General features: G+C 41.1%; 2 protein-coding genes across 2 annotated transcripts; both read right to left on the bottom strand.

Moving 5' to 3' along the window:
- Positions 1-265: 265 nt before the first annotated feature.
- LOC105029343 (extracellular calcium-sensing receptor-like) lies at positions 266-6,165 on the bottom strand. Its single transcript, XM_010902662.3, has 6 exons — positions 6,008-6,165; positions 4,446-4,731; positions 2,768-3,580; positions 1,760-1,987; positions 1,494-1,617; positions 266-1,164 (listed from the first exon to the last, which is right to left on the bottom strand). Exons 1-6 carry the CDS (start codon positions 6,142-6,144, stop codon positions 266-268), a joined length of 2,487 nt encoding a protein of 828 aa, XP_010900964.2. The 5' UTR covers positions 6,145-6,165.
- A 7,922-nt stretch (positions 6,166-14,087) lies between these two features.
- On the bottom strand, positions 14,088-17,821 carry LOC105029344 (extracellular calcium-sensing receptor-like). The gene is made up of 6 exons (XM_029117306.2): positions 17,679-17,821; positions 17,205-17,493; positions 15,923-16,678; positions 15,605-15,832; positions 15,155-15,278; positions 14,088-15,004 (listed from the first exon to the last, which is right to left on the bottom strand). The coding sequence occupies exons 1-6, from the start codon at positions 17,813-17,815 to the stop codon at positions 14,088-14,090; spliced, it is 2,451 nt and encodes an 816-aa protein (XP_028973139.2). The 5' UTR covers positions 17,816-17,821.
- Between the last annotated feature and the right edge of the window lie 8,439 nt (positions 17,822-26,260).

The raw sequence follows: 26,260 nt of genomic DNA, 5'->3' as shown, positions 1-26,260 counted from the left end.
CTACGTTTGCCTTTTGATAACCTCTGCGCTTATGTCCTTCCTCCCAGCCAAACCGTGACACTCAAAACCTGCTATTACAGCTCAAATACTTGATTTCTCAAGATTGGAATTAATTTCGCTGTTAAGCAGGCAAGTTCTGACAAATTTTATACATTTATAGTTCCAGAAATTACTTCAAATGATACATTTAACTTATAATAAAACACATTTAAAGAAATCATTTTCAAGTGATACTTTTATTATCATTACCACGTTATTGAGATTTTTAACGACTGTTCCCCATCATGTGTTTTTTTGTATTTTTCTCTGGTGCCAATAATATAATATAACACTTTGGAGCAAATATACTGAACAACAGGCCAAAACTGGAGGCCAAAATAGCAAATATCTCTACAGCTACAGTGAACTTCCCAGGAGAGCTGACATAAGCTGGGATAAAGGTGATCCAGACTGCACAGAATATTAGCATGCTGAAGGTAATACATTTCGCCTCATTGAAATTGTCAGGCAACTTGCGAGCCAGAAAAGCCAACAAAAAGCATAAAATAGCCAGGAGACCAATATACCCCAACACAGCCCAGAAACCAGTAGCTGAACCCAAATTACATTCTAGAATAATCTTTTCAGTGGTGTAGGCTGCATCTTTAAATGGGAATGGAGGGGCAAGAGCTAGCCACAGCACACAAATGATCACCTGCAGGATAATACAGCTTAGCACGCTCATTCTCTGGAAAGGAATGGAGCATTGGGGAACTGAATTGCCTGGCATTTTCCCCTTGAAAGCAAACACCACTGCTATGGTCTTTGCCAGGACACAAGACATACATAAAGCAAAGGTGATCCCAAACGCTGTGTGGCGCAGCATACAGGACCACTCAGAGGGCTGGCCGATGAAAGTGAGAGAACACAGAAAACACAGAGTCAAGGAGAAGAGCAACAGGAAGCTCAGCTCGGAGTTGCTGGCCTTGACGATTGGGGTATCTCGGTAGCGAAAGAAAACCAAAGATACAACCATGGTCAAAGATGCTCCACCCAGTGAAAATGAAGCCAGGAGGATTCCCATTGTTTCATCAAATGAGAGAAACTCCACCAACTTTGGGACGCATTGACTGTTGTCTTCATTTGACCAGTATTCCAAAGGGCACTGTATGCATTCAGCTACATCTAGAATGAAAACACTCATGTTACAACACTAATTTGCAACCCACCGGAATAAGACCAAGTATTGTTTTCTTTAAAAATATTGCTGTATTCATGCTGTATCTGAATTTTGCATATAAACAATCAACAGTCAACATATAAAAAAAAAACATTGCAAAAAACATTGCATTTCGATGTAAGAAATGTCATATAATGTAAATGAAGTTTGATTTTATTTTGATTCAAAATGTCAGATAGGTAGATCCAGACATTTGAGAGTGGCTTCTGTCATCCAAATGTTTGATATGCATGTCTTGTGGACCACTGCATTTGGTCAGGATCAATTCTCTTACCCGTTAAGTTGCTGATCTCCCCGGCAGCACATGGGATACAGGAGAAACAGCAGACTGGCAAACCCTCAATCATTGCTTGGCGGAATCCTCTGAGGCAGCTCTCAGTGCAAACTGAAAGAGGCATCTGAAACACAATAAAACACAAATAAAACAGTCCGGTTTTTTTTGTACACTCTTTCAGTCTCCAATTATTTCCCACTTTGTCACACATCGGAAATATCTGAAATATGTTACTGCCTTCTTATGTTTACTGAATAAATGAGTACCTTTAAGGGATCCCCAGCCCAAGTTATGTTGGTCCCAGTCAAGGCAAACTGTTTTTGTTTAGGGAGAGAGGCGTTGTAGTACCCCACTGTGGCAAACAAAATCTCTTCTGCCTGGTTCCTCTGCCAGTTAACCAACTCATAAGTTGCTTCAGGGTCTCCATTCTCATCAAAGTAAATTCTCTCCCCAGACTTCATGGAGAAGTTTACACCTCGCAGGGAACTCAAAATCTGTCGAATCCAAATAATTGAGCAAATGTGCAGATAATGTACTATACATTTTCACTGCAGCTCCAAATTAGAAATAAAACGGTGTGGTTAAAAATATATAGCTTTTTTGTTAACATAGCAAGGACAATAAAGTGATAGCAAGAGAGTGATTTTGTCTCAAACTTAGAGTAAAATTGAAATTTCTGCCAATTTTACAGTTGTGGCCCCTCCGTTCTTGACTCTCCTAAGTACGTCTATTTAACACGTAGGTCATTACTTATATGTATGACAAGCAACATTTTTTGTCATTAACTGTTGAGAACAGGTTGTTAGTTTCCAGGATGACTGTTTGAAATCCTATATTGTATCATTCATAATGGCTAATTAGGTTTCCCTATCATATATTCTTTTTATAATAACTCAAAATTAAATAAATTAGCTCTATTTCAAAATATCACTATATATATATATATATATATATATATATATATATATATATATATATATATATATATATATATATATATATATATATATATATACAGTATAGTACCAGTCAAAGGGTTAGGGTTAGGGTTATTCACTTAACCATATTCACTTAACCATTTACTTGAATGGGTGTTTCCAAATATTTAAATTGTATTGTATACAATTTAAACTCTGTTATATTACCTAGTCCCTTCAAAAACACATTTTACAATGAAAAAGTTTGATTGAGTCAAAATTACTCTCAATGGCAAAAAAGGAATGGCCTTGTTAGTGCATTGAGTTGATAATCAAATAGCATATATAAACGGTTACCTCTCCTGGCTTAAAGCTGATTCTGTGCATGCAGTTTCTTACATCTTGTCCTTTAGCATATCTGCAGGTCAGCAGGTCATGTATGGATTGAGCCACAGCATACACTGCTTTATAAACATTATTAGTAATTCTAAGCTCAGTCATGTCAGTGAAGGGGTTATTGATGTCCTCCAGTTTCTCAGACCCAGAGCACTGCCTCTGCCAACTCTCTAGCTCCTTGTGAGGAGACCATCTGCAGTCAAACGTGGCCTCCCAGAACTCCCTAAGCAAAACATTGTTTGTGTCCTGGGCTGGACCAACCCTGAGCATGAACTCTCTGAGCCCAGGGATTGTAGCCTTTCTGATGGCGAATCCCAGCGTGCCATCGAGGATAGAAGAGTACCTGGTGGCCAGGTGAGTATCAGTGATCCAGGACTCACTGCCCACCCACTGAAGCCCGGTCAAGTTCTGGGCCAGAGCCTCCTCCAGCAGGACCTCCATCTCCAACTGGGACAGGAACGCCACCAGAACCCTGGAGTTGGCCCTCCTAATCACCCCCACCACACTAACTATTTGCTCCCTGGGGCTTGTAAGTAAGATGGCCTCAGAGTACTCTATACAGACTCCCTCAACACCAGCAGCCTCTATGAAGGTGGTCATGCCGTTGTTGCCGTAGTCGTTATTGCTTCTAACAGCCCCCACCCAGGTCCAGCCAAAGTGTTTGACCACCTTAGCTAGGGCTCTGCTCTGGTAGAAGTCACTGGGAATTGTTCTGAAGAAGGAGGGAAACTCCTTTTTGTTACTCAGACAAGCACAGGTGGCAAAGTGGCTGATCTAAATAAAAACAGAAGGATGGGAAAATGTTGTCATTGCTTTATTCACTTGTGCACTGCAACTGTTTGACGGCACCGGCATACAGTAGTCAGAAATGTGTTGATGGGTGGATGTTGATCCTATACTTATTTCACTCATTAAAATGCAAATCAATTTATAACATTTTTTACAAGCGTTTTTGACAAGCAGGAAGGGAAGTTTGGGGTCCCCTGCTGGAGCTGCTGCCCCCGCGACCCGATACCGGATAAGTGGATGAAGATGGGATGAGACATTATAGGTCACATTAAGAGTGGAAAAAGTTCTGACATGATTTATTTTTGTCAAAAGAAATGTACATCACAAATACCTGACAGTGGTGTGTAGATTTTTTATATATACTGTAGTCTCCTTTGACAAACAGAGGTTAGTTTAAATTCTAATAAAGTATTGTGTATTGTTCATGTTGAGAGCTACATCCTATAGAGATCACACTGCACATGCTATGATGTTCTGGTTCTTATCACACTGCTTGTTCAACAACATCTATAATGGATTCCTTAGTTCCAGAAGGAAAGTACTCTCCAGCCTTCTACCTTGATTGAGTTCACGTGCTCAAGCTGCCATAAAATATGTTATTGTCATGTCATGAAAAATGGTGGAAATATAAATATGTTGAGCAGACCATTTTTCAAATATATAAAGGAAAGTATGATATGGATTTACACTACCATTTGAAATACATAAATTCCTTCCCTATACCTACAAAATGTTTCACAACGCACCATGATTTAGTAGAAAGTTTCATAGTAGTTTACAGGGGATATTTCTGATAGATACCATATTATAGTGTATCATTAAAATAAGTATCAGATAATATTATTATTACCACTGGTATTTGAAATGCTCCGGTGGATCGGGACATTGCTATGGTTGTGGATGAGTCAGAGGTTCCGATGATGGCATGGACTGCTGATTGGCCTAAGCAGCTTTTTTCCACCATTCTCTCTTGTCCATTCATTAAGGCCATGGTTGCATGCATAGTGGACAGAGTTGAGCCACAACCATCATATATTCTGTAACCAATAGAAATGTTGGGGAGCAGAGAACTGTTGTTGATCTCTTCAATGGCAAAGATCATGGTCTGAGCAAAACGAAACTCTCTGAGGTTTATGCTGCGGATGCAAAAGAGAAAGAAAATGCTGTGAACACATAGTACTTTGAAACCCCCAAATTTGTGGTAACTGAGTTGTTTGGCATTTAATAAATAATAATTCCTTGGAAGGTTGGAAGTCTGCTGAATCAGAAACTGGGAGTACTGTTGTAAAAGACTGAGAACAACATTTTGGTGATTTGAGTTCCATTTAATGCAGAATTAAATTACGTGTTCTGGAGTATTTCATTTGTTAACATTTATTTATCTCATTTGTTATGATGTCCAATAATCATGATCCTTTACACCTTATGGTATGAGAAGCTGCTTGATAATAATTTTTTTTTTTTTTTTTTATCCCAAAGTGTTTGGTACAATTTAAAATCTTAACTTCTTGAATTACCCACAATCCTTTCAAAACATTGCCACATGGTGAGATAAGGAAGTGCACAGGGATTACAACTAGACTTCATATTATGTTAAATTAATTCAGATTTTTCTTTAAGTAACATTTTTATTAAAGATGCACTCTGGGACATTTGAAATAAGCAAAATAATTTGTTTTACCTATTTTTTGCCTGATGTGTAGTATGTTGTTTAAATGTGCATAATCTGTAAGTAAAATCACTATCATACCTCAGTTTGCCTTGAAATGTTATGTTTGAATGGGAGAAATATTAGTGACGGGAAGCACAAATCGGCACATAGTGCACAATTTTTGAGGACCCTTTTTGGTTCAACAGCCCTACATCTACAACCAGAGGCCAATATTCATAAACTGCATCTTGAAAGAATCAATAAGAAAAACATATTTTTTATTAATGTTGGTTTAGAATAAAACCAAAATTGCGTGTTAATTTCAAATCTAATTCAAATTAAACCATCTTACTGCCCCAGAGGTCCCAATTTAACTCCTCTGTATAATGCTGTTTTTATTTTGTCTGAATAAATGTAGAATTCTACAAATCAATACATCCTTAGAAAAAAAATTCATAACATCCTTAGAAAATGTATGACAATATTCAGATTGAAGACCCACTTGGGTTTTTCAGAAAACATTTTTAATCTGTTTTTAAGTACTTTCAGGTTTATAATCATAATACTTGCATGGGAGTTAAAACATCCAACACACACCAAATCTCAGGTTGATTGTGCAACGTTTCATGGCTTCATAACGTAATCAAGGTCTTTTGTTTATTTTATCTGGTCAAAGATTTAAAAAGGAGAAATAACTATGTTTTTTTTTTGCTACTTTTTGGCAGATTAACAACGAAAATGGTTACACTAAATATACCAACCTGGAACAAGTGAGAAGTTGTGGTGTGTCTGTGAAGGAGAGCGGGGGCTCAGTGGTTTTGCCGTGAATGTTGAAGACTCCTCCAATAGTCACGTCTCCTTCCTTGGACAACAGAGGAAACTCTGGGTACCCCAGCATCTGGCAGAGAGCCTCATCTTCCTCTGCCGCAAAAATGTCTAACACACCCATGAACACCAAATACACTAGGGTCATTACCCACATTGTTAGAGGCCTTACTCACTTAACAGATCTGGGTGGACCTAAACCCCCTTCCTTAACCTCCAAAAAGTGTCTGTGTTTTTATACGTGCTGGAGACTCCTTTGAGGAATGAGGTCATAAGAGCTGTGTTATTTCTGAATGAGCTGTGGTTGTGCACACCTCTTTTGCAAAATCTAACATCATATAACAGTGTATGGTATTTGCAATTTTACTGACGTTTTTTTTAATGCTTTTGTAATCCATTCAGTTTAGTTTTTGATTCCTTGTGGTGTGTTAGTTTGTGTATTTGTGGGACGCTAATGCCAGCCTATAGGTGAGCTTGGGGTTGGTTGTCTTATGAGGGGGTTGTCACAGTGCTTAATTCCAATATAAATGGTGCTCTGATATTTAAAGTATAACAAAGCCACATGGTGAATGAGGGTCATTCTAAACATTGAGGTAAGTGGATGTTTTTTTGTTAGTCAAATAAATCTACTTTCTTTGTGTATGTTAGGATTATTGATTACCATGGATATTCCTATATGTGTGTTAATGTTAATATGTTAATGTTTATGTTTTTGAAAAGTAACCGTGAAGGTTTAGAATTTGCTTGTCAAAAGGAACTTTGACAAATGGAAACAGGCATTTTATCTGGTAAATGTGTGTTAATGTGTTTGTCATACACTACGGTGTATGTAAGTTTGTGGTCACTGAAAACATACATGACATGAGTTTGAATATGAAATACAGCAAAATGATAGTCATTGACAAGGTTTTTAATTGAAATTTTGCTTTTGTCAGTTAATCCTCCATTTGCAACAAAAACAGATTTGTGCTGTAGATGTCCGGTGTTCTAGTTGTCAACTGAGGTAATGTGAGGAGATTTCACCCCATGCTTCCTGAAGCACCTCCCACAAGTGAGGATTAGCTTGATGGGCACTTCTTACGTAACATACGGTTAAGCTGCTCCTACAACAGCTCAATAGGTTTGAGATCCAGTGACTGTGCTGGCCACTCCACTATAGAAAGAATACCAGATGACTATTTCTTCCCTTAATAATTCTTGTATCCACCTTATTCCTAGTTCATATGATACCTTGCGTGAATTATGGGCACTACTTCCGGAGCCAGCAATTGCCATGGTAAAGGTCATAAACAGTCATTGCGGTACGCTAATTGTCTTTCAGCGTTTGGGAAATAAAACATGTGGGAGCCTGTTACACCTCAAACGGGACAATGTGATTATACTTTTGCTTTCTACTATTGAGGGATGGGAGGACGATCTGAAAAAATGGCCTCAGATAACGTACACTAGCATATTTAGCTACTTTATCAACTCTGTTGCTACGGACGGTGAAGCGATGAATAACCTGAAAAGCTCTGAGTCTTATCAGTACCTCCACAGCAATAAAGTCGGTCGCGTTTTAATGAAGGAGGTGGGACACAACCTTATCTACCTTAAAGCGTACATTGAGCCTAGTCAGAGCCTTAAAGTCCCTCATCACCGGTCCTGGGTTTTAGTTTCATCAACTATTTTATAATGGACAATTTTCTAATGTAGGTTGAGAATGCAGTCAGACAGGGATATCATGCACTGATGTGCAGAGGAAGTGGAATGCAGGCACAAGGAAGAATGTAGAGCAGAAAAAGGTGAAGCATATACATTTCAAACGTCACAAACCAGACCACATTCATCCAGGCTCATCAACATCAGTAGCAAGTGTGTCATCTACAGAAGGCTGCCCGAAACTTTTCAAGGATCACTCAGAATTTAAAAGTTATGTCAGTTCCTCTGTGATGGCCCCACTATTCCAGCTACAGATGGATGGTCTCCTTCAGCGGTGATACAGACTAGATATAGAGAATAATGAGTCTACTCAGAGCCCATGTGATCTACAGATAATGCATACAGAACATGGCACAACACTCACCAGTAAGAAATGTCTTACTTTTTATGTGACCTATGTACAACTAAATCCTGCTCAGGTGGACAAGTTGACTGAAGAGACCCAGGTACAGAGTGCATCACAACTGTGGCATGATGCAAGGAAACTGCGACTGACTGCGAGCACAGCAAAGAGAGTCCCCAAAAGGGGCTCTACTAACCCATAACATTTCCTAAATGAACACTTGCATCCCACCTTTACTGGCAATCCTGCAACTAAATATGGAAAAGAAAATGAGCACATAGCCATACAGCTCATGGAGGCTCAAGGGCACACTGTGGAGAGGAAAGGCCTGGTAGTTTGTCCTGACCATGTCTGGTTTGGAGCCAGCCCAGATGAAATTTTGGACTCAGCACAGCTCCTTGAGAAAAAGTGTCCCCAAAAGAGTCCTGTGTCACTTGCAGAGTTTCTTGGTCGGCCAAATGGTGACATCAGATGCTTAAGTGATGGACAATATCTCATTCTTCCCAATGGGCGAAGTGGATACTACCTCCAAGTGGGTAAACAAATAGTGTTACTTTTGTGTGAACTAATGCAACAGATATTTGTGAACCTTCATTAAACCATTAATGAGCCTTTTTTTAAAATGTATTCTTCCAGATCCAGCTGACAATGATGTGCCTGGGGCTACAGAGCTGCAAACTCGTTATCCAGACATCAACTGAGCACCTGGAGTTTTCACTTGACAAAACTATGCAGATGCACACATTAAACACCCCCAGAAGTTTTATTTTTCACACATGCTTCCAAGATTAGTAGATGATTTTGTTGCAAAAAAGCTGAAGCTCTGCCCCAAATACCTGAATCTGTTGGAAATACAGTAAGCACATTACAGGTGTTATGTCTTGTACACACAACAAACACCAAGAGCACTGTAGAAAAGCAGCAGTAGAAACTAATAAGTCAAGTAAGGACATGGAAGTTTTATTTAGGGCACTTCAGTATACAACAACTCAACAATCAATAAATACAATATACTGTAACACACAGGTATTCTCCTATATGGGGAGTAGAGTCCTCAATCACACCAGGTTCATTTTATAAAACACATACGAAGGCAGTTTGAAAAAAATAAGTTATACATTAAGCTATATCAAAAGACATCTTTATTATTATCAAAAAAACATGAGGCATTAGAAAAGTATATTACATTTTAACAAAAAACATACACTAAAGATATTAATTTAGTTTAAGCTTTTTCTGCTTTATTTCTAGAGTAAAGGGGTTTTCAGCACTGTACCTGCTATGTATTGTGTTATGTATTATAGGTAATTACAGTTTTTTTATGTTTTTTTTTAATTAATGAAATGTGTGTGTTGAAGTGCAATATATTAAATGTCTTCTTTTCACTTGAAATAAGCTCACCTCTTAAATTCACTAGACCCGCACAGATCTTAATTATTTTATAAATATCCTGTACACCTTAAGATGCATAATTGCACATTCAACATGAATGCGGGCATGAGCAATGCGCCGTGTATGAGTGACCTCCTCATTGGTCAGCTGGCAACCTTTGCGTGTAAATGCTGGAATGATTAAGTTCACTCTACGCTCCTCCAGCAAGTCCCTAACTGTGAAACCACCATCAACCATCACCTCATCTCAAGCACGCAAATAGTCCAGAAACCCAGAGTTCTGTGTTATGTACCTATCACTTCAATTGCCACCATAAGCATCTGAAATGAACATGATTATTCCAGAGGGAGAAATTGCCATTAAATATTTCACAGTGTTGCTGGCATAGTAGTGACTGTATGATTCACTTTCACTGTTCAGGTTTTTGGCTTTCTGTAAGACAGTTTCTGTGCAGTCAATTACACAGGTTGTGTTTGAAAAGTGTTCTTTAAAAGCTCGGGGCAACATTTCTCGGATTGTTTCACGAGGCAACCACATAACAAGATCATTGGTGTGTTCAGACATTATGTCTATCCAAATTCCAACAGTCTGGCTGACCTGACCTTGTGATGTTCTAAATCGTCGTGCTAAATCAGCCATGACAACATTTTGTCGTAGCTTCATTAAGGTCATTAGGATTTGGTCCACAACAGGCATGGATGAAAAAGTCAGGGCAAATGGTTTTAGGCAGGATACAAGGGTGTGAAACTCAGTAAGCGGAATCCCTGTATACAAGAGGGAGTCTGCATCACTCTCCAAAATAGAATCTGCAACAGGACAAGGTTATTTTGGGAGTGATGTAGTACTCATTCAGCACGTGATGGTAGAACTTTTTGAATAGGTGTGGTCCTCCATCTCTGGGTCTGACCACTATGTTTGGGCATCACAGGAGGGCTTTGATGTAGAGCATGGCTCCTCATCCCGATCAATCTCGTCAAGCTCATCTGAGGGTAACTATACAGTTCACAATTATTTGGGTATGAGACATTAGCATTACCATTATTGGACTGTGCTACTAATACTATTTAGTTTCTGAGGATTCTCCTGGCACTGCTGTCAATCCTTTTGAGGACCCGACGTCTCTTCTGTGGAGGTCTTTCGTAGCCCAACCACAAAGTAGGATGCGGGTTTTCCTCCGTCAGCTTTTTGTCCACAAAATGAAATGAGCTCACATACAGGGTTTTGGGCGGTCTCTTCAAGGCTAGGTTTTTCAGCCACATTCTTTTGTATTCCTCATCTGTTGACAGGCGATGGAAACTGTACCGTTTGTCACAAGGACAATCCTTTTTTGTTGCGGGTGTGTGGTCAAAACACTGTTGTTGAAGCCACAGATTTAGTTTAGTCTGGTTGTTAGTACAGCCACAAAAAGCGCAACAGGTACCACAGCTCCACAATGACATTTTATAAAAATAATAATACCAACATACACTCACCTAAAGGATTATTAGGAACACCATACTTATACTGTGTTTGACCCCCTTTCGCCTTCAGAACTGCCTTAATTCTACGTGGCATTGATTCAACAAGGTGCTGAAAGCATTCTTTAGAAATGTTGGCCCAAATTGATTGGATAGCATCTTGCAGTTGATGGAGATTTGTGGGAAGCACATCCAGGGCACGAAGCTCCCGTTCCACCACATCCCAAAGGTGCTCTATTGGGTTGTACCCATCAGAGGATGGGTACATGGTGGTCATAAAAGGATGGACATGGTCAGAAGCAATGCTCAGGTAGGCTGTGGCATTTAAACGATGCCCAATTGGCACTAAGGGGCCTAAAGTGTGCCAAGAAAACATCCCCCACACCATTACACCACCACCAGCAGCCTGCACAGTGGTAACAAGGCATGATGGATCCATGTTCTCATTCTGTTTACGCCAAATTCTGACTCTACCATCTGAATGTCTCAACAGAAATCGAGACTCATCAGACCAGGCAACATTCTTCCAGTCTTCAACTGTCCAATTTTGGTGAGCTTGTGCAAATTGTAGCCTCTTTTTCCTATTTGTAGTGGAGATGAGTGGTACCCGATGGGGTCTTCTGCTGTTGTAGCCCATCCGCCTCAAGGTTGTGCGTGTTGTGGCTTCACAAATGCTTTGCTGCATACCTCAGTTGATGAGTGGTTATTTTTGTCAAGGTTGCTCTTCTATCAGCTTGAATCATTCAGCCCATTCTCCTCTGACCTCTAGCATCAACAAGGCATTTTCGCCACACACAGGACTGCCGCATACTGGATGTTTTTCCCTTTTCACACCATTCTTTGTAAACACTAGAAATGGTTTTGTGTGAAAATCCCAGTAACTGAGCAGATTGTGAAATACTCAGACCGGCCCGTCTGGCACCAACAACCATGCCACGCTCAAAATTGCTTAAATCACATTCAGTTTGGAATTCAGGAGATTGTCTTGACCAGGACCACACCCCTAAATGCATTGAAGCAACTGCCATGTGATTGGTTGATTAGATAATTGCATTAATGAGAAATTAAACATGTGTTCCTAATAATCCTTTAGGTGAGTGTATGTTCAAACAGAAACAAGTGTTAGTTAAATTTTAGTTGAAATTTCTATAGAAAGGAACACTGTCTTTCTCTATCACTCTGGCTGTGGCTAACGTTAGCATTACTAGGAAACGTCTCTTTCCGCTATCTCAGCGGAAGTTGCACCCATAATCATTTCTACAGTAGCCACCCCAAGAATAAGGTGGATAGTTTGGAGCTGTTCTTTGGGTCTTTGTCCTTTTGTAGGAGGAAATCGGCTCCAATCAAGAGCGGTCCACAGGGTATGGCATGGCATTGCAAAATGGAGTGATAGCTTTCCTTCTTCAAGATCCATCTTACCCTGTACAAATCTTCCACTATCCCATCACCAAAACACCCTCAGGCCATCACATGCCATTTTTTCATTTGGTCTGTGTTTTTTTCCCCAATCTTTCACCATACAGTGTCTGTGTTGTTTGGCCCATCTTAATCTTTTCCTTTTACTGACCAGTCTGAGATATGGCCTTTTCTTTCCAACTCTGCCTAGAAGGCCAGCATCCCAGAGTCACCTCTTCATTGTTGACTTTCATACTGGTGTTTTGCGAATACTATTTAATAAAGCTGACAATTGGACCTGTCAGACGTCTTTCTCAAACTAAACTCATTGTATTTGTCGTCTTGCTCAGTTGTTTACTGGGGCCTCCATCTCCTCTTTCTATTCTGGTTAGAGTCAGTTTGCACTGTTCTGTGAAGGGAGTAGTACAGACCATTGTATGAGATCTACAGTTTTTTGACAATTTAGCCTTTGTGAATAGCCTTTATTTCTCAGAAGAAGAATAGAGTGACAAGTTTCAAAAGAAAGTTATTTGTTTTCAAAATTTTTTGCCTGTAATTGAACTCACAAATGCTGATACTGAAGATACCGAACTAGTCTAAAGAAGGCCAGTTTTATTGCTTCTTTAATCAGAACAAATGTTTTCAGCTGTGCTAACACAATTTCAAAAGGGTTTTCTAATGATCAATTAGCCTTTTAGAAAGATAAACATAGTTAAACAAACTTGCCATTGTAACACAGGACTGAAGGTTGCTGATAATGGGCCTCTGTACGCCTATGTAGATGTTCCATTGAAAAGCTTCCAGCTACAATTGTCATTTACAAAATTAACAATGTCCATTTATTTGAATGGACAAAACAATTGCTTTTCTAAGTGACCCCTAAATTATGAAAGGTAGTGTAAAAGTGAGATACACGCAAATGTGTTATATACCAGGGAGAGCTATAGTTACTAAGTGAACAAAACGCAAAAAGCACTTCATTTGTAATTACTACAGCTAGGCACAGAACACCATATGGGCATTATCAACGTTGGGGTTTCAAAAAAGTTTTTAACCTCCTGAGACATATAAGGACACTGTTTTAGGCTTCCTGCACAATGTACTTCATTCTGTTTAACTTAAACCTATTGTCCCTATTAGAGGACATTTGTTTGTGCCACGCTTAGTTATTATACTTATCAGGTCCTACTAATCCCAAATAAGCTAAGAGAAAATGCGTACATTATCAGAGTTCAGGTCTTAGGAGGTTACTATATGTTTTTGCGTTCTAAAAAAGGTTATTCTATGTGATTGCCATTTTGTGATTGCTACTATGAATTCTGGAACTTGAGGTAATTTGTGAACAGAGATTAGTTGTACATTAAGTAATGTGCTATGGTGAAATGCCCCTTTAAAAAGGTTTGTGACTTGAACTGTACTCAGTTCAACTGAAGATATTGGTCTTTCTATTTTGACACCTATGAAGTTGTCAAATTCAGGTTCTTCTTTCCTTTTCAAACATGGTATAAACAGGGCTTCAGTCCTCACAGAAGTCACAGAACACTCGTATTTAACACCTGGTGTTCACAAACCTTTGTCACAAGAAGGAAATAACTGAATTTGTTTGGTCATGTGTCTGTGTGAGAGACAAATGTTATACACTCAATAAAAAATAAATTTATAATTATAACATTTGGAAAATAGAATCATAACAGAATTGGTTTTCCTACTTAATGGTGAATGTTTTTATTATGACTTTTCTGTTGATTTCAATTTGCTCATTATGTGTTTCTTAGTATTTAGCTTAGGTTTCAACAGGATTATGTAACATTTAGGTGCAAATATACAGAAAAGCAGCCCAAAACTGGAGGCGAGAATAGCAAATATCTCCACAGCTACAGTAAACTTCCCAGGAGAGCTGACATAAGCTGGGATAAAGGTGATCCAAACTGCACAGAATATCAGCATGCTGAAAGTGATGAACTTGGCCTCATTGAAGTTATCAGGCAACTTTCGTGCTAGAAAAGCCAGCACGAAGCACAATACAGCCAGAAGTCCTATATACCCCAACACAGCCCAAAAGCCTACAACTGAACCCACATTACACTCCAGAATGATTTTTTCCTTGTAGTGTAACATATTCTTGAATGGGAATGGAGGACAGATTGTTAACCAAAGAATACAGATCATGACCTGTATAAGAGTGAAAGCTAGAACACTGAGTCGCTGTTGTGGAGGACCAAACCATTTCATGACATTACTGCCTGGAAGTGTAGCCCTGAAGGCCATCAACACCACTAGTGTTTTTCCCAGAACACAAGAGATGCAGAGGACAAAGGTGATTCCAAATGCTGTGTGACGCAGCATACAGGACCACTCAGAGGGCCGGCCAATGAAAGTAAGAGAACACAGAAAACACAGAGTCAAGGAGAAGAGGAGCAGGAAGCTCAGCTCAGAGTTGTTGGCCCTGACAATTGGGGTGTTCTTCTTTATCAAGAAGAGAACAGCCACAAGCACAGTTAGACACACACCACATAGGGAGAAAAACACAAGTACAATCCCCATGACCTCACTAAAGGACAGGAACTCAACAGATTTTAATATGCATTTGTCTCTGCTGGGATTTGACCAGTACTCTTCAGGGCAGCTCATGCAGTCATTAGAATCTGAAAGGAAGTCATAATTACTTAGGAAAGTACAATTGCGTCATCTAAAATGTACATTGACCAGGCACTGAATCCTAAAAAAGTGGATTAGAAAGCACAGAGCATAATTTATGTATGCTCTGCGTACGTTGATTCTTGATCTTGGCGTACCTGTGGTGCTGCTGATTTCTCCCTCAGCACACGGTATACAGTCATAGCAGCAGACAGGCTTCCCTTTCCGTACGGCCTTACGAGTGCCTGGGCTACATCTCTCACTGCACACCGACACAGGCATCTATTGTGTAAAGCAAATGTATGAGTTTTACTCTAAATATTGTATGTCGCTAAATGTTTACAGTTTCAATATTTAGCCACACCGTAAGCTCAGAATATAATAAAATAAATGTTTATTGTCCACCCTGGACAATTTTCTTTGGCACCAGCACACACTGACATCACAAGCACATCGTACAAGCACGCACATTAGTTACATATCAGTCAGTTAAAACCTAAAACTACAAATTCATTAGACATAACAATCAAAACATTCAGTTAAAACATGAAGGACGTATTGCCTGCCTGTCCTAGCCTGGATTTGATAAAAACTCTTGTCTTATTTACCTGTGGGAAGCCCCCGGGCCACATGATGTCTTCGGTCATCAGGAGAAACTGTTTTCCAGTGGGTAGTGAGGCGTCATAGTAACCCACAGGCTTAAACTGGACGGCCCCGCCCGGCCCACGCTGCCAGTTTACCACTTCATATCTAGCGGAGGCAGCACCTGTGCTGTCAAACCAAACCTGGTCCCCAGTGTTAGTGGTGAAATTCACCTGCTTCAGGGCCTCCACTACCTAGGACAAGGGAAGCACAATTGTTTACAACTTTTGATCAGCTGGCATTGAAGAACTGACTACAGAGAGTGGCACTTGACTTGCTGTTACCTCCCAAGGTTCCATTTTCACATTCTGATTACATCCCTGTCCACCTGCGCATTTCAGCAAGCTGTGCAGAGAATGGGCCACGGCGTATACAGCTTTATAGACATTACCAGAGTATCGCAGCTCTGCCACATCTGCGTTGTAACCTTTCAGCTCCAACAGATCCTGATTCTCTCTACAAGGCTTGCTCAGTGTCACATTGTCCTGGTAACTCTCAGTGCAACCAAATGCCATGTCCCAGAAGTGCTTCAACACGTAGTCGGAGAAGCCGCTGATGTTGGCTTTTTGGACAGCGAATCCCAGTGACCCGCCCAGCACACTGAAGCTGGAGGGGGTTACAAGGCTGTCAGCAGTGATCCAGGCCTCCACGCCAATGAACTGCAAGCCAGTGATATTCTGCAGACTGAGCTGTGCCAGCAGGTTGTTCATCTCCACGTGGGCCAGGAAACCTACAATCACCCTGGCAGTGCCTGTCCGGATCACATCCACCACCTTCAGCAGCTTCTCGGGTTCCGTTCGGCTGAACTTCTCTGAGTATTCGACACACACGCCCTCTTCCATGGCGGCAGCCAGGAAGATAGCTATGCCGTTGTTGCCGTAGTCACTGTCACTATTGACAGCCCCAACCCAAGTCCAGCCAAAGTGCTTGACCAGCTGGGCCAGGGCTTTGCTCTGATAGAGGTCACTGGCGATGGTACGGAAAAAATATGGATACTCCTTCCTGCTACTCAGGCATTCACATGTGGCTGAGTGGCTGATCTACAAAAGACAGAGACAAAGTGAAAGAGACCATAGGGGTATAAATAAATATATATATATATATATATATATATATATATATATATATGTGTGTGTGTGTGTGTGTGTTCACAATTTGTGCTCTTATACATTTATAATATTAATTTAAATAATTTATTTTGTTACTGAAAGGGGATGAATGAACCAACTGGAAGCTGGGGAGGTGGTCATGATGGTATACGAACCGGATTGGAAATATAGCCACAACAGGGGTTAACATCCCTGTTATTAAAATCATCCATATGAGATATTTAGTGACCAAAAAAGTCAGGACAGTCTTTTATGGTTCCATTTGAACAGGGCAGTGTTTATGCAGGGCAGTGTTTGCTTCAATATACTCTGGCGTTGGGATTTTGATAAAGAAAGAGAGAAAGAGAGAGAGAAGGGAAGAGAGAAAGAAACAGAGCTGCAATTTGAACTAAAATTCAAAATAAATTTATAGGTATACTTGAACAGTGTGAATAGCTGCTCCTATAGAGCCTCTTACCACAGGTATTTTAAATGGACCTGTGGTGCGTGACAACACTACAGTGGAAGAGGACTCCGACTCTCCGATGATGGCGTGGACTGCTGGTTTGCTGGAACAGGTCTTTCCCACTGTCCTCTCCTGACCATTCATCAGGGCCATGGCCGCACGCATAGTGGACAGGGTCGAGCCACAATTGTCGTAGATGCGATATCCAATAGATATGTTTGGAAGCAGAGTGTCAGCGCTGTTGATCTCCTCAATGGCAAAGATCATGGTCTGAGCAAATCGGAACTCTCTGAGGTTAACACTAGATGAAAATAATTACAAAAACGCAACACAGCTGATCAATTCTCTTTAATTCTGGAGAGAATCCAATTAGTTGAGATTTAAACATCATCAGCGTACATCTGCCAAAAGGTGTTGTTCATTTGGAAGAAAATTTGTTCAAAATAGTAAATTATTTAATAAACTGCTGACCGAGGAATAGCTTACCTGGAGCAGGTGAGAGGTTGTGGTGTGTCTGTGAAGGAGAGCGGGGGCTCTGAGATTTTGCTGCGGATGGAAAATGCTCCACCAATGGTCACATCTCCTTCCTTGGACAGCAGAGGGAACTCCGGGTTCCCCAGCATCTGACAGACAGCCTGATCTCCCACTGCACCAAAAACTTCTAACACCCCCATCCACACCAACCACAGCAGGGCCATCACATGCACTCACACCCGCTGTAGTGAGATTCGTTTTATATGAATCAAGACAGCTCCAGGGCATGGTGGACTGCAGTTAGCCAATAACAGAACAGCGTGATTTGAATGGTCTCTATGGAACCCTGTGAAAATTGTTGCCACTGCTGGAATTGTTGATCACAACTAGTGCAGCATTAAAAGCCGGATATCAACAAGATTTTTGCATTGATTTCACCCTCCAGACTTATACCAGTCAAGAGATTGACCTACTCATCCAAGGGAATTTGTTTAGTTTTTCTATTTTCCACATTATAGCATATTATTTTAGATATAAAAAAATGAAATAACACATTATGGAATCATGTAGGAACTAAAAAGGGTTACAGATTAAAACACATTTGATATTGTTGATTCTTCAAAGTAGCCATCCTTTGCCTTGAAGACAGCTTTGAACACTCTCTCAACCAGCTTCATGAGGTAGTCACAAGGAATGCATATCAATTAACAGGTACTGTATGCATTGTTAAAAATGTATTTGTGGAATTTCTTTCCTTAGCAATTTATGGCACCACAGATTGCAGTCCAAATACATGCTTCACGGACATCAAGTAACAGACACATTCCCAATATCAACTGTTCAGAAGATACTGCTTGAATCATCCCTTTATGGTTGAATTGCAACCGCAGAATGATGCTAAAGCATGAATATATAGCACGTCACCAATCAGTCAAATTTATTTATGAAGCCCTTTTTACATCAGCAGTTGTCACAAAGTGCTTTTACAAGACACCCAGCCTGAAACCCCAAGAAGCAAGCAACAACTCCCTAAAAGGGCCCAGAATTTAGGAAGAAACCTAGAGAGGAACCAGGCTCAGAGGGTTGACCAGTCCTTTTCTGGTTGTGCTGGGTGAACATTTTAAGAGTACACGTTTTAATAATTACTGAATGCATGTAGGCTGTGTCCAGAGTCTATAAAACTTAATCCAGGTCAGAAGCATGAAAATATGGACAAAAACAGGGCCAGGGGGGTGGTAGGGGTCAGCAGAGTGTCAGCTGGAATCATTAGGTATCATCTTGATCTGCAAAACAAACAGAAGCGCTTTGGCCAGGGACAGCATCAAGTCTTTCGAGCCTGGTACTCCAGAGGTGTGGGCAAAAACTTAATGTCCTCCTAAATTAAACGGAGCAGGAGACATTTAGAAAGTGCATTCCTTAGATTTACATGGATTTACAATGGAGAAGGAGCACTGACCCTACTCCCCCGGCAAAATAATATAGCAGTGAAAAACCTTGGGGCTGTGATGGGGGGTCCAGTTACACTGTGGCCCTATCCGGGGGAGGCAGTTGAATCATTGCCAGTTGAGTTCACCCCAATTGCACGATGGCCGCAACGGAGACAAGCCAGTGATTCTACCCACAAATGGGATTGGAGAGAAGGCATCCCAGTGGCGATGGGAGCCCACCTGGCAAGACAGCAAGGGTGGACAGACTGCACTTAATCATAGACCATGCTGAAGAGATTAGTCTTTAGTAGACACTTGAAAGTTTGCATTGAATCTGCATTTCCAACCTCGATTGGCAGATCATTCCACAGCAGTGGAGCACCATAATCTAGGACTAACATAAAACATACATAAAACACTCACAGTACTATCCTTCCTATCCTTAACCAATCGGGATTGTTTCGATGCAGTATTCTGCACAGTGCCCCTTTAACTACATGAAATTCAGATTTGATTCCATCCATTATAAGAGCCTGAAATCATAAACAAGTATCTTTGGCCAGGCCTAATGACCATGGCCACAGGCAGATCTTTAACCTCTATTTAGTAAACAGGCTCAGTGAAATATGGCTGTTAATACCAGAGTGCTCCTGCTTTATTTCACCAAAGAAGTAGGCACAGACATTTTAGACATTTTATTCTAATAATTAGTCAGTTGCAATGGTGGTGTTAAAAGGCATCAACAATAGTTGTGTCCAAGACTATCTGTTGTGGTAGAGAGGCAATGATTTTTACTGTTTTCCAAAATGTCCTTAAGTGTCAGAATTAGAAACTGATATTATAGCCTTGGCCCATGACAAATATATTTTAAAAAGAGTATCAGATTTGTCAGAATTCAAACATATTCTTACTATCAGCGAAAAAGGGCTGGAATTAAGAAAAAAAATATGTAAAATGTTACATACTCTTTAAATAATGTATTTTAAAAAGGCTTTTCTGAAGTTTTCAGAAAATGTAACTCTCCTGATTTCAAGTGGAAGCTGGTTCTGCCTCTGGGTGCAAGGACAGGAAGGAGCTGTGACTTGGCTGGACAGGTCCCACAGTCCCAAAGGAGAGGGAAAGAAGGTGTCAGAAAGAAGACCTCAGAAAGAAGAGAGGTGTCAGAAAGAAGATCTCAGGTGTGGCATAGAGTTTTGAGAGAGAAAAGTGCTGTAGTTGAGTGTCACCCGCAAAGCATTATAGGCGAGACTATAACGTGAGAATATAACTGAGGCAATTGACTTTGTGCATGTAGAAAATCCTCCTGCATTTCACCTTGTAGGAGCAGCTGCCCATATAGGATGCAATCCAAGACAGAACCAGAGTTGGCCATCCGTAATAAGGTGAAGAGGAGGATGTAGTAATGGCTCACAGTGACGAAGGCACCATATACACTCACCTAAAGGATTATTAGGAACACCTGTTCAATTTCTCATTAATGCAATTATCTAATCAACCAATCACATGGCAGTTGCTTCAATGCATTTAGGGGTGTGGTCCTGGTCAAGAATATCTCCTGAACTCCAAACTGAATGTCAGAATGGGAAAGGAAGGTGATTTAAGCAATTTTGAGCATGGCATGGTTGTTGGTGCCAGACGGGCCGGTCTGAGTATTTCACAATCTGCTCAGTTACTGGGATTTTCACGCACAACCATTTCTAGGGTTTACAAAGAATGGTGTGAAAAGGGAAAAACATCCAGTATGCGGCAGTCCTGTGGGCGAAAATGCCTTGTTGATGTTAGAGGTCAGAGGAGAATGGGCCAACTTATTCAAGCTGACAGAAGGGCAGCAAAGCATTTGTGAAGCCACAACACGCACAACCTTGAGGCGGATGGGCTACAACAGCAGAAGACCCCACCGGGTACCACTCATCTCCACTACAAATAGGAAAAAGAGGCTACAATTTGCATGAGCTCACCAAAATTGGACAGTTGAAGACTGGAAGAATGTTGCCTGGTCTGATGAGTCTCGATTTCTGTTGAGACATTCAGATGGTAGAGTCAGAATTTGGCGTACACAAAATGAGAACATGGATCCATCATGCCTTGTTACCACTGTGCAGGCTGGTGGTGGTGGTGTAATGGTGTGAGGGATGTTTACCTGGCACACTTTAGGCCCCTTAGTGCCAATTGGGCATTGTTTAAATGCCACAGCCTACCTGAGCATTGTTTCTGACCATGTCCATCCCTTTATGACCACCATGTACCCATCCTCTGATGGCTACTTCCAGCAGGATAATGCACCATGTCACAAAGCTTGAATCATTTCAAATTGGTTTCTTGAACATGACAATGAGTTCACTGTACTGAAATAGCCCCCACAGTCACCAGATCTCAACCCAATAGAGCATCTTTGGGATGTGGTGGAACAGGAGCTTCGTGCCCTGGATGTGCATCCCACAAATCTCCATCAACTGCAAGAGGCTATCCTATCAATATGGGCCAACATTTCTAAAGAATGCTTTGAGCACCTTGTTGAATCAATGCCACGTAGAATTAAGGCAGTTCTGAAGGCGAAAGGGGGTCAAACACAGTATTAGTATGGTGTTCCTAATAATCCTTTAGGTGAGTGTATTTCTAGGAGGATGTAAACATAGGAGAGTAAGCTTGAGCAGTGTGAAGAGCCTCTGTGACATACAGTGAGGAGAACAAGGATTTGATACACTGCCGATTTTGCAGGTTTTCCCACATATAAAGCATGTAGAAGTCTGTAATTTTTATCATAGGTACTCTTCAACTGTGAGTGACTGAATCTAAAACAAAAATCCAGAAAATCACACTGTATGATTTTTAAGTAATTAAATTGCATTTTATTGCATGACATAAGTATTTGATACATCAGAAAAGCAGAACTTAATATTTGGTACAGAAACTTTGTTTGCAATTACAGAGATCATACGTTTCCTGTAGTTCTTGACCCCAAATTCTTGGCCCACTCCTCCATACAGACCTTCTCCAGATCCTTCAGGTTTCGGGGATGTCACTGGGAAATACAGAATTTCAGCTCCCTCCAAAGATTTTCAATTGAGTTCCGGTCTGGAGACTGGCTAGGCCACTCCAGGATCTTAAGATGCTTCTTACGCAGCCACTCCTTAGTTGCCCTGGCTGTGTATTCCGGGTCGTTGTCATGCTAGACACGACCCATCTTCAATGCTCTTACTGATGGAAGGAGGTTGTTGGCCAAGATCTCGCGATACATGGCCCCATCCATCCTCCCCTTAATACGGTGCAGTCCTCCTGTCCCCTTTGCAGAAAAGCATCCCCAAAGAATGATGTTTCCACCTCTATGCTTCACGGTTGGGATGATGTTCTTGGGGTTGTACTCAACCCTCTTCTTCCTCCAAACACAGTGAGTGGAGTTTAGACCAAAAAGCTCTATTTTGGTCTCATCAGACCACATGACCTTCTCCCATTCCTCCTCTGGATCATCCAGATAGTCATTGGCAAACTTCAGACGCTAGCTTGAGGAGGGGGACCTTGCGTACGCTGCAGGATTTTAATGTATGACGGCGTAGTGTGTTACACGAGGTGAGATCTTGCATGGAGCCCCAGACCGAGGGAGATTGACAGTTCTTTTGTGTCCATCCATCCATCTTCTTCCGCTTTATCCGGGGCCGGGTCGCGGGGGCAGCAGTCTAAGCAGAGATGCCCAGACTTCCCTCTCCCCAGACTCTTCCTCCAGCTCTTCCGGGGGGACACCGAGGCGTTCCCAGGCCAGCCGGGAGACATAGTCCCTCCAGCGTGTCCTAGGTCTTCCCCGGGGTCTCCTCCCAGTGGGACGGGACCGGAACACCTTCCCCTAGATACTTAAACTCCTCCACTTGAGGCAAGCACTCTCCACCAACCTGAAGTGGGCAAGCCACCCTTTTCCAACTGAGGACCATGGCCTCGGATTTGGAGGTACTGATTCTCATCCCCACCGCTTCACACTCGGCTGCAAGCCGTCCCAGCGCATGCTGAAGGTCCTGGTTTGAAGAGGCCAACACGACAACATCATCCGCAGTTCTTTTGTGTTTCTTCCATTTTCAAATAATCGCACCAACTGTTGTCACCTTCTCACCAAGCTTGGCGGTGGTCTTGTAGCCCATTCCAGCCTTGTGTAGGTCTACAATCTTGTCCCTGACATACTTGGACAGCTCTTTGGTCTTGGCCATGGTGGTGAGTTTGGAATCTGATTGATTGATTGCATCTGTGGACAGGTGTTTCTTACACAGGTAACAAGCTCAGATTAGGAGCACTCCCTTTAAGAGTCTGCTCCTAATCTCAGTTTGTTACCTGTATAAAAGACACCCGGGAGCCAGAAATCTTTCTGATTGAGTGGGGATTAATTACTTATTTCACTAAAATGCCAATCAATTTATAACATTTTTGACATGCGTTTTTCCGGATTTATTTGTTGTTATTCTGTTTCTCACTGTTCAAATAAACCTACTATTAAAATTATAGACTGATAATTTCTTTGTCAGTGGGCAAATATATTGTTCAGTATTAATGGTGGCTTCACAGATGTGCAAGTGCATGCCATGTGCATTAATCCACCACCATACCATCAAAAATGCTGGCTTTTGAACTGTGCTCTGATAACTAGCCAGATGGTCCCTCTCCTCTTTAGCCCGGGAGGATGCGGCATCCATGATTCCCAAAAATATTTTTATCCATCTTAAATTAGCTCTGACCCAAAGACGGTGGCTGCATTTCTGGATCTTGTTTGTATACAGTTTCTTGCATGGTAGAGTTTTAACTTGCATTTGTGGATGCAGCAATGTACTACACTCACAGACAAAGGTTTTCGGGATTTTCCTTAGCCCGTGCAGTGATTTCCCCTACAGAATCATGTCTGTTTTTAATGCAGTGCTGCCTGAGGGCTTGAAGATCATGGCCATCCATTAATTGGTTTTCGGCCTTGACCCTTGCATACAGAGATTTCTCAGGATTCTCTGAATCGTTTAATTCAGGTGCTGATCATAAAATTAGAATATCTTCAAAAAGTTGATTTATTTCAGTAATTCCATTCAAAAAGTGAAACGTGTATATTATATTCCTTCATTCCACACAGACTGATATATTTCAAATGTTTATTTATCTTAATTGTGATGATTATAACTGACAACTAATGAAAATCCCAAATTCAGTATCTCAGAAAATTTGAATATTACTTAAGACCAATACAAAAAAAGAAATGTTGGCCAACTGAAAAGTATGAACATGAAAAGTATGAGCATGTACAGCATTCAATACTTAGTTGGGGCTCCTTTTGCCTGAATTACTGCAGCAATGCGGCGTGGCATGGAGTCGATCAGTCTGTGACACTGCTCAGGTGTTATGAGAGCCCAGGTTGCTCTGATAGTGGCCTTCTGCATTGTTGGGTCTGGCGTATCACATCTTCCTCTTCACAATACCCCATAGATTTTCTATAGGGTTAAGGTCAGGCGAGTTTGCTGGCCAATTAAGAACAGGGATACCATGGTCCTTAAATCAGGTACTGGTCGCTTTGGCACTGTGTGCAGGTGCCAAGTCCTGTTGGAAAATGAAATCTGCATCTCCATTAATTTGGTCAGCAGCAGGAAGCATGAAGTGCTCTAAAACTTCCTGGTAGACGGCTGCGTTGACCTTGGACCTCAGAAAACACAGTGGACCAACACCAGCAGATGACATGGCACCCCAAACCATCACTGACTGTGGAAACTTTACACTGGACTTCTAGCAGCATGGATTCTGTGCCTCTCCTCTCTTCCTCCAGACTCTGGGACCTTGATTTCCAAAGGAAATGCAAAATGTACTTTCATCAGAGAACATAACTCAGCAGCAGTCCAGTCCTTTTTGTCTTTAGCCCAGGCGAGACGCTTCTGATGCTGTGTCTTGTTCAAGAGTGGCTTGACACAAGGAATGCGACAGCTGAAACCCATGTCTTGCATAGGTCTGTGCGTGGTGGTTCTTGAAGCACTGACTCCTGCTGCAGTTCACTCTTTGTGAATCTCCCCCACATTTTTGAATGGGTTTTGTTTCACAATCCTCTCCAGGGTGCGGTTATCCCTATTGCTTGTACACTTTTTTCTACCACATCTTTTCCTTCCCTTCTCCTCTCTATTAATGTGCTTGGACACAGCCTCTTTAGCCATGACCTTTTGTGTCTTGCCCTCCTTGTGCAAGGTGTCAATGGTTGTCTTTTGGACAGCTGTCAAGTCAGCAGTCTTCCCCATGATTGTGTTGCCTACAGAACTAGACTGAGAGACCATTTACAGGCCTTTGCAGGTGTTTTGGGTTAATTAGCTGATTAGAGTGTGGCACCAGGTGTCTTAAATATTGAACTTTTCACAATATTCAAATTTTCTGAGATACTGAATTTGGGGTTTTCATTAGTTATCAGTTATAATCATCAACATTTAAAGAAATAAACACTTGAAATATATCAGTGTTTGTGGAATGAATGTATACATTGTACAAGTTTCACTTTTTGAATGGAATTACTGAAATAAATCAACTTTTTGATGATATTTTATATTTTATGACCAGCACCTGTATATTATGTACCGTAGAAGAGGAGATCCCCAGTCAGTCAATTAACCCATGATACATCATCATTTTTTACATTTGACTACATTGTGTACATTTGTGTGTGCATGCCTCTTTTTCTTTCTGCATCCATGGTGCATAGTGCTTGATAATGTGTTTGTGTAAGTCTGTGAGTCACTGCATCAGTTAATGCATTGTGTGTCTAAGAGATACTTTATTGGAGTACTGTTGTGTCATTTTTAACATATGGCAGTAATTGTAGTTGATGTATGTGGTTCCATTATTTATTATAACCTCGTCAGTTCATTCCTCTACATTATCCTATTACACATTAAGGGCATTAAAATCATGCCTTTGATAGTCACAGAAAATACACAATTAATTCAGTAAGCCTGATTTAGCAAGGCAATGAAGCAGGCTGTTTTCAAATGTGTTATTATTGTTTGCCCAGCTTTGGGGTTTTGTAATGATCTTCTGTTATGGCTTTAAGGCCAGATTTAATTATATCCTAGGTTGTTTGTGTTCTGTGCTTGTGGTGACGACTGTCAGATCACATTCCAGATGAGTGCTCCTCCGCGGGCTGTCCAAAGGGGAGTTCAATCGAAGCCCAGGAGC

This window comes from Esox lucius, chromosome 1, assembly GCF_011004845.1.
Source record: "Esox lucius isolate fEsoLuc1 chromosome 1, fEsoLuc1.pri, whole genome shotgun sequence".
NCBI classification, from domain to species: Eukaryota; Metazoa; Chordata; class Actinopteri; order Esociformes; family Esocidae; genus Esox; species Esox lucius.
The sequence above is the reverse complement of the archived record's forward strand: the minus strand, read 5'-3'. Positions and strand labels throughout refer to the sequence as shown.

Bases quoted from the DNA above. Each gene is read 5' to 3' on its own strand.
- LOC105029343 (XM_010902662.3), bottom strand. From the start codon at position 6,144: ATGCTGGGGTACCCAGAGTTTCCTCTGTTGTCCAAGGAAGGAGACGTG. The intron at 1,988-2,767 runs GTAACCGTTTAT...TGGATTCGACAG, and splicing joins TCAGCTTTAAGCCAGGAGAG to ATTTTGAGTTCCCTGCGAGG. The intron at 1,165-1,493 runs GTAAGAGAATTG...TTTTCATTCTAG, and splicing joins GGAGATCAGCAACTTAACGG to ATGTAGCTGAATGCATACAG.
- LOC105029344 (XM_029117306.2), bottom strand. From the start codon at position 17,815: ATGCTGGGGAACCCGGAGTTCCCTCTGCTGTCCAAGGAAGGAGATGTG. The intron at 17,494-17,678 runs GTAAGCTATTCC...ATTTTCATCTAG, and splicing joins CAACCTCTCACCTGCTCCAG to TGTTAACCTCAGAGAGTTCC. The intron at 15,279-15,604 runs GTAAATAAGACA...TTTACACAATAG, and splicing joins GGCCCGGGGGCTTCCCACAG to ATGCCTGTGTCGGTGTGCAG.